The sequence below is a fragment of the Phytophthora infestans genome, genomic scaffold, assembly GCF_000142945.1.
Source record: "Phytophthora infestans T30-4 supercont1.38 genomic scaffold, whole genome shotgun sequence".
Classification (NCBI taxonomy): Eukaryota; Oomycota; class Peronosporomycetes; order Peronosporales; family Peronosporaceae; genus Phytophthora; species Phytophthora infestans.
Genome location: NW_003303721.1, coordinates 937335 through 946215, shown reverse-complemented (window position 1 = coordinate 946215; position 8881 = coordinate 937335). Strand labels below are relative to the sequence as shown.

Here is an 8881-nt window from a genome sequence, read left to right as displayed (position 1 = left end):
GCAGCTCTGGGCTCACTGCAATGAGCTCACTGAATACCAAGTCTGAGTCAATTACCGCCTCGCGGTTAGACAGCTCAACCTGTTCCACGCCGATAAGTCACGCGACAACTGCTGTAGACAGCAACCGGCTTGCGTAAAGGAGAAAGAAACGCTGGAACATCTCTTCTGGGACTGCTCGTGCGCGCAGGCGTGCTGGCGCAGACTGATCCAGCACTGGACGGAGGAACTCTGTTCAGATCAAGAGCTAGGGTGCTTTCAGCCCAACTGTGCTAGTCGTCAGGCGCCGCCCCTATCGGCGATCATGAGAACGAGAATCTGGAGCTCATTCCCTGATGAGGTGCCAGAGTATACGGAAGAATGGAGGCGTATGTGGAGAATCACCAGTAGCATCTGCAGCACGAATCTGTGGATGCAGAGAAACAGGACCATCTTCCAACAGGAGGAGACGACGGAGGAACTGAGTGCTAAGGCATTCTGGAGCACCGCAATGCGGCAACTCACAGCAATTGCACGACGAAAAATAACGCAAACCAGAAACACAAGAAAAGGAACACGACTACGAATCTGTGAAGCAGCTTTGGCGAGTCGGCCTCGAGAGCATCCACCGCGGGTGGTGAGTCCCGTACAACCACCGGACCTTTCCAAGAAACCGGCGTTGCTAACAAGACTTAGGACAACACAGACATCTAGTCGCTAATATGCCAAATAGATAAGTCTGCCCCTCTCTGATCTTAGGCCTGGTTGGTCTACTGGACCCTGCTTCTACAAAATGAAAGCAGGCACTGAATGAGCTAAACTGTGTCGACTTGTCGTTGATGCGCTCCTACAGTAGCGCAGGTCATGAGGGGAATAGATTACAGCAGCTCTCCCACTCTTGTGGGCTGCGTTAGAGCTAGCATATGGGATGTAAACTTCTTCTTAGCTCGCTGAAACAATGAAATTTACAAGCACACACGAATACTGGAGAGCACAGCTAAATATTCTGTCCTCAGATATCCATTTTACGTGAATGGTGATGGTTATCTGCTCATCCTCGTTGTAATTTACAAAGAAGGGGCGATTCCGTCACCTGAAAATCAATCGCCGATGACAGCAGTTTCTCATGGAAATGAGGGTACTATCTGCGAATTTTAAGCGTTGCTTTCGCAGATACTTGCATCACACCAATAGATGCATGAGATGATGAATAAAGTGCTGCGATCCATACGGGAATTACAGCGTGAAATGCAAAAAGTAAAGGCTATTATGCGCTGGGTAGCTGGTTCTCCGGCTACGCGCTCTGTCAGCCCTACACGCAGCGCACCTAATAATGGAGCAGAACAACGCCGTGCTTCGCCTGCCCGGATTTTAAAGAGGTCTAAGGACCCGTACGAGTTATGGTACGAGTACCAATATGTTTCGTTAGGCTTGAAGGCTGCAAGATACTTGCTGGATAGTGTAGATATCTTAGCCAACTGACAAACAACTAAAAATACTTTTTTTACAGTTATCAACGCAAAGGTGCAAGCGCTGTTGCGATAATGACCAGCTACGTATTCCTCCGATTATATTAAAATTCATGTACACCCTAAAACAGACTTTGTAATTTGGAGGATATTTTATTTGGAAAACGGCTGACTTGATATTATAGAACTTTAGTTTCTGGAACAGCGCATAGCAAGTATCTGGATAAAATCTGAATAAATGACGGATAGATTACCGATCGATATTCCAATACTGTAATAACGCTATTCCACTGAAATATATTTCTGGACGAAGAAAGTTCTTATTCCTAAACCTGAGCTATTCCAGAATCTTTAAGTTCTCAAAATTTGAGAACTCAAAGAGACAACCCAAAACAAAATGATACTTATGAACCTAAGTACGAATCGCGATTTGAACTAAACGAAAGCGGGGCGTCTCCTCTATCTTTTGAGCTCTTATAAGCTACAGAATGCTTAAAACTGAAGAAGTTGTGGTCGCTCACAAATATTTTCTCCATTTATGGGCCCTCCAAATGACGATACATTTAGGAGTGTTGTGAGCTCAATATTTTTTTAATTTTAAAATTTCAAGTGTTATTTTAAAGCTCTTGCTAAAATCAATTGAATAAGGGTAGTTTTACAGTTTTTTTCGATAGAAGTCTACAATAAATGTCACTGTTTCGGTCAAGTGCGAAAATTAATTGGCCAATTATCTCGATAACTCTAAATAGGTTGTAAGTATAATTTTGTTTGACGTAGCCTCAAATTGGTTTGAGCATGGAATTGTGGACGATATAGCAGTGGCAGCTGGTAAATATACATACAATATTCGGGTACTTTATAAGGAATAATACGTTATTTATACACTACTCAAGCACTTCCCCTTTTTACCGCGATGCTACCAAATTCTTGCCGTAGTTGTGCAAAGCATAAATTGACCGCCATACAAGAGCCATTCTACATGAATAACAGCGACGGAGTGTCCTCAAGTGACAAAGTCGATGGTCGTGAATGATTGCCATTGACGCACGTCGCCACTTTTCCCGCCATCGCAATTAGTCGACGCCGTCGACTATTTGTTTAAAGTGACAAGTTGGCACGGACAGGCTGCAGTTCGGTACATGTACGTCGTCAAGCTGTGGTCAACATGGTGTGATGCAGTGCTTCGACCTTCGACCTTCGACGCGATGCCGAAGGACTGCTTCGCATCGATGTACAAGAACAGAATTAGCTTTGCCCATGCTACGTTGGGGGCACTGCCGTCAGCAATACGACATTTTGTCGAAGATAGCATGCAAGCTCACATCGTTTCTAACAGTAGTTGTAGACATTACAGTGTGCTAACAATGATACACGCCGATCGTCATTGTAGCACTACTAATACATGTAGCAGCTGTAAGACCAACGACCTGTTTGCCGCGTTGTCAGTGGAGGATACGGTGCGGAGCTTACGTGTGTTGTCGCTATGGTAACGCGGAACAAAACACCGGTACCAATTATAAATCACCACCTCCTCTGAGAGGAGTCCTCTCGTTGCGATCACAATGACATCTGCTGCATATTGCCGCCAGCACAGGCAATGCAGTATGCAGGCAAGCAGGGCATCTTTCACGGGGACACGGCGGCAGCTCGCTGACGTACTTCTGGCGGGTTGTCTCAGGTACAGTTGTCCTTCCAAAAAGCAAATGAAAGGCTTGAGCGGGTTCGGAAAATACGGAAACTCATCCCTAAACTCAGGTTTTGCGTAAAAAATGACCCCACAATCAGACACGGCGGAAAATACAAAACGCTGTTTGAGGCAAAACCTCAGAACACCAATTCTCAGGAGTTACAGTACCCTAAATGCATGATTGCGGTCGACGGAGTCAAGAACAGTGCAATTTTCTGTTTATTCGCTGCAGCAAAAATAATGTTTCAAAGCCATACCCATGATAGGAGTATCACTGCAGCTACTTTGCCTTCTCCAACGACCAAGACTTGACAGTACTTTGTTTGTGGACAGATATTGATTGATCAATCCTGGCGCTATTTTTGTGCTGTAACAACGTCCAGCGCTGTCCACACTGCTCTTTGTTGTTTAAGAGGGTAATGTGAAGTAGCTTACCAGCGAATTGCTGTAGACACAACGTGGATGCAGACATCTAGGCACCGATGTTGTTCGAGCTCGCTGATACCTGATAAATCGGAGCCTCGTTCCTTGCGTGCTAAACCAGCATTATAATCGAGCTCATCGTGATACCTTTAATATGACAAGATACAAGAGCTATCAACGAGAAAACATTCTTTTTCAACCCAACTGTACCCTTTCGAATGGAACAAAGGTGGTCTCTCTTAAAAAAAAAGTCCTATCGGCCCTTTTCTGCAGCATGTGCTCGTCTATTTGAGGTGTTTGCCTCATCCAAACGGCCAGCGTCGGGTTGAAAACGAAACAGCCACCTCTTTCACTTGATTTCACTATGGCCAATGTTGCCGCTTCGCCTTCAGGCCTGTTGACATCCACCATTACACTTACTTCCCCTAGCCAAAAGGAGGGCTGACGTGTCCATCGTCGCTTCACCTCACAGTCTCCACGTGGCTTGGCTCCCTCTTTGGCTCATTTCCCTTTTCTTCCAGTTGGCAACAGATCTCCAAGCTCCCAAGCCTCCTACCCCCTCCTTTAATCAAGATGGCTGACGATGATGTTCAAGCTTTGGTCGTTGACAACGGCTCCGGTATGTGCAAGGCCGGTTTCGCCGGTGACGACGCCCCGCGTGCCGTGTTCCCCTCGATTGTGGGTCGCCCCAAGCACTTGGGAATCATGGTGGGCATGGACCAGAAGGATGCCTACGTCGGTGACGAGGCCCAGTCCAAGCGTGGTGTGCTGACGCTTAAGTACCCTATTGAGCACGGTATTGTGACCAACTGGGACGACATGGAGAAGATCTGGCACCACACCTTCTACAACGAGCTGCGTGTGGCCCCCGAGGAGCACCCGGTGCTGCTTACCGAGGCCCCTCTTAACCCGAAGGCCAACCGTGAGCGCATGACGCAGATCATGTTCGAGACGTTCAACGTGCCCGCCATGTATGTGAACATCCAGGCCGTGCTGTCCCTGTACGCCTCTGGCCGTACCACGGGCTGTGTGCTCGACTCTGGTGACGGTGTGTCCCACACTGTGCCCATCTACGAGGGTTACGCTCTTCCTCACGCTATCGTGCGTCTGGACCTGGCTGGCCGCGACCTGACGGACTACATGATGAAGATCCTGACGGAGCGTGGTTACTCGTTCACGACCACGGCCGAGCGCGAAATTGTGCGTGACATCAAGGAGAAGCTGACGTACATCGCTCTGGACTTCGACCAGGAGATGAAGACTGCCGCCGAGTCGTCGGGTCTGGAGAAGAGCTACGAGCTGCCCGATGGCAACGTGATTGTCATCGGTAACGAGCGTTTCCGTACCCCTGAGGTGCTGTTCCAGCCGTCGCTCATCGGTAAGGAAGCTTCGGGTATCCACGACTGCACGTTCCAGACCATCATGAAGTGTGACGTTGATATCCGTAAGGACTTGTACTGCAACATTGTGCTCTCGGGTGGTACCACCATGTACCCGGGCATTGGCGAGCGTATGACCAAGGAGCTTACGGCTCTGGCCCCGTCCACCATGAAGATCAAGGTGGTGGCCCCGCCTGAGCGCAAGTACTCGGTCTGGATCGGTGGTTCCATCCTGTCGTCGCTGTCGACGTTCCAGCAGATGTGGATCTCGAAGGCCGAGTACGACGAGTCTGGACCCTCGATCGTGCACCGCAAGTGCTTCTAAGCTGCCTGTCCACGGGTCAACTGGACTTAGAATCTGGAGGAGAAATGCCGCTGCTCACGCGTGTGGCGTCTTGAGGCTTAAGTGCTTCGATGCACGCGGGTAAGTGGTGGTGCCGTCCATTTACTTTTCAAACCTTTCTTTGCTTTAATTTCTAAAATACTAGGATTGATGTTGTGATCTATCCGAGTGTGCCTACTGTACTCTTGTTTATGCTGCATTGCCCTGAGAGTGCTTGTCACAAACGTGTCGAAAGATAGCTTTGAACACAGACTAACAGTAAATTTAAAAAGATCGATGTTAGAGTCACACAATGGTTATGTGACTTCGTACTTAAGTGCGTATAAATGTCACCATATTCGGTTGTGTACCTACGACAAAGGCACAAAGCCACACAAAGAGAATAAAATACCGAATATATTTCCAAAATTTCATCGTTTGTAGACATTATTGCAAGTGTGTGAACGTGGTTGCGCAATCAACAAATGTCGTGCGAATGTCGAAGGAATACGATGAAGTCTGCGTGTTGCCAGATTGTACACATGACTTGGCACTTTTTCGCAAGTGAGTCCGTGAGTCCGATGTGGAAGTAAGGAATCAACGTGAGTCCGTGAGTCCGATGTGGAAGTAATGAGATCAACGGAGGCCCTAAAGACATTCTGATGTATAGCTTCATGTACCAGAAAGTGTTGAACATCGTAAAGAAACCCGGTTGATGCATGAACTGAATGAATTACGCAACTTTTGCAGTGTGCTAACGTCTCTCCTAAACATGCAGTGACTTCAGTAGATATCTCATCCTGAAGTACCGAAGGAGTGCCTTCGATGGCGACTTCGGGAGAACGACGTCACGCACAATGCTCTAAAAAAACAGGAGAACAAGAGGTCCGCAATTGTGTCCATCTGTCTGCTTCAGCCACACTTCTCGTTTCCAATCCATTTTGGCTACTATCTCTGGAAAGATTTTCTTGACAATGTCTTCACACGTTTCAAGTTGCTTTGGCTTCTGTTGGGGGTCAAATACTGTGATCCGGTTTGGTGTGGACTTCAAGTCAAAGACTGCACCGCACCAGTGGTTTCTGTTGATATGAATTGGCAGCAACACATGCGTGTTGTGCTCTTGGAATGGATCGGAGCCACTGATGACCTTCTCCTGCGTTTCAGGGTCATCCGTACCGGTAACGCCTGGCGAAATTATACCAACGTGTGCATGCTCTTCTTGGATCGTCGTCATTACGTGCATCATGCAGTCGTCGTTCAGCCATAGGTCTTCTCTTAGCAGCAGAACGGATTCATTCGAGACCATTCCGAACGGTGTCAAGCGTGAGATTGGCAAGACAATCTGCTGCAGCGCTGTGGTAGCCTTGGTCTTCTCTAGTTCAACATACTCATTGAGACCTTCTGGAATATCCAGTCTGTTTAGCGACGTAGCTTCCATCCACTCAATTGTATCATACACTGCCTCCAAAGACTTCATCGTGTGATGGTACTCCACCATTACTTGCACTTGGTCCTCGCTGATGACCCCGATCTTAGCGAGACGAACACCTACGGGTGACTTCGGGTCTGGTAGTGCCTCTCTGTACGTTTCCAAAAAAATTCTACATTTATGCGTGAATTGCTCGGTGAACACGAACTTGACGCTGCTTAGGGCCTCACTGGGGGCTACCATCTTCGCTATTACTTGTTTCCTGGGGCCCAGCGTCTTTACCGATAATTTGGAGAGGAACTCGTATGCGGATTCGTAACTGTATGTCGACTTCAGCACTGTGGCCACATTGCTTAGCGTGATAACCGGCGTCAACGTCCCTTGCACGAGCTGTTTGGCTTCCTTCAGAGAGTTCACCAATCGTTGCTTCTTCACTTGTTGTTTCTGGCTCTTTCGTATCTTGGGCCGACCGCGGCTTTTGGTGCTTTTCGAGAGGAAGAATGAGCATTCCTCACTTGAACTGGAACTGGGATGTCCGCCATCTGAAAGCGCTCTCTTTGCTGGAGGTGCTACTTGTTTTGTCTCGTCATAGCTCGAATGTGATAGCCCCACAATACTCCGCTCGTCCCGCATCTCAGATTGATCGGGGAAACCTTGCGCGATACTCGTCACTTCGTCGGAGTGACTGGCGCCTCCAGAGTGACTGTTGCTATCCGTCACCTCTATCGTGTGACCCGTGTGACTTGAACAAGGTGACACACCACGTGAGTGACTTCGTGATTGAGCCACCATAGGCCCACCGCGACCCGAAGCATCCTCAGGTTCCTCAAGGGCCTCACGCTGTATCTCATCCTCGTTGTTGTAGATAGTGGCGTCGATTGCAGTTGGAGGCTCACTGGTGTCATCGGAATTTGCTGCTCCACCATCATGTATCTCAGAAATCTGCGAAAGAGGATTCAGTTGAGAGAGTCGATCTGGCCATACAGACACGAAAGGTGCCTCTCCATCCGTTGCAATGGACTCAAAGCGCTTAAGACTTTCCAACATCTGGATAAACACGGGAGTTCCATTTCGGCTCATGATATCTGCAATTCGCGTCGCTACAGCGTGTGATGTTCGGAGCTTGTTAGTCCCGTTGAGCACTTTGTGGCGTACCGCTGTCAAAGCGGAATCTCGCACCCGAAATGATCCACTCGTTGCTTCTCCGTCTTCTGCATCCTCATCTTCTTCAACGGGAATGTTCAGCGGGGATGCCAGACTCCAACGAGGGTGGATGTGCTTGACTGGAATGGGGCTTTTTCCACAAAGTAAACGCCAGTATATAGCATGACGACAGGGAAGCAGCTCTGTCCTCATGAAAATACACGAACAGTGATACGTCTGTCAAGTCAGAATAACCATTCAATAAGTATTGATACCATTCAGTCATTATGGACAAAACAATTTACGCACCCTAGTATCAAGATGGTACTTTCGACTCGTGTCAACTGCTGACACCATCTCGATCATGTAAGATTGTAGTTCGCGCGTTGTATACGTAGTCTTGCGATCATTAGCAACGCGATACTGCTTTTCCACCAGCTCGTAGGCGTGCTGGCTAACCTTATTTGATAGCTTCGTCAACTCACCACCAGCTCCAGCGTAACGCATGTGTCCAACGTCTGTCATTTTCTTCGCATACTCCATCTCCGCAATCGACTGCAAGAACTGCAGAGTATCCACGCACTCATCGAGCGCCATCGTAGACTTCAGCACGTCCTTCAAGTGGCCCCATGCCGCCTCCAACCTAAGTCGTTATATAAGTCAACAGTTAGCAATTAGAACTTAAGACAGCACAAAAACGCCTCAGTACCTGTTGTTTGTCGTGTTTCCCAAATGAGGGACGTCTACACGACCAAATCCACTCCACATGTGTCTGCAATTGTGCCAATTCTCGTGGAAGTACTTCAGAAATGGGTGTGTTGAGTCCTCTGGAATATCTTCTTCGAGTGTAATTTGCTTTCCGTCAACCACGTAGTACAGATATCTACGACTCGTTTCGTACTCAAGCTCCGTCTTGGCGTCCACCATCATGTGAACGGCGTCCTCAACCTTATCCCGATCTTCAATATTATACTCCCTCTTTGCCATTTCTCCCGAAGATACTTCACACATGAAAGACAAAGAGCAGAATTCTTGCTGCAGGAAAGCCTTCTG

At 48.0% G+C, this 8881-nt stretch overlaps 1 protein-coding gene across 1 annotated transcript; it reads left to right on the top strand.

Moving 5' to 3' along the window:
- Positions 1-4059: 4059 nt before the first annotated feature.
- Positions 4060-5443, top strand: PITG_15117 (actin-like protein; the record flags this gene model as incomplete). Its single annotated transcript, XM_002898238.1, has 1 exon — positions 4060-5443. The coding sequence occupies one exon, from the start codon at positions 4129-4131 to the stop codon at positions 5257-5259; it is 1131 nt and encodes a 376-aa protein (XP_002898284.1).
- Positions 5444-8881: the final 3438 nt, after the last annotated feature.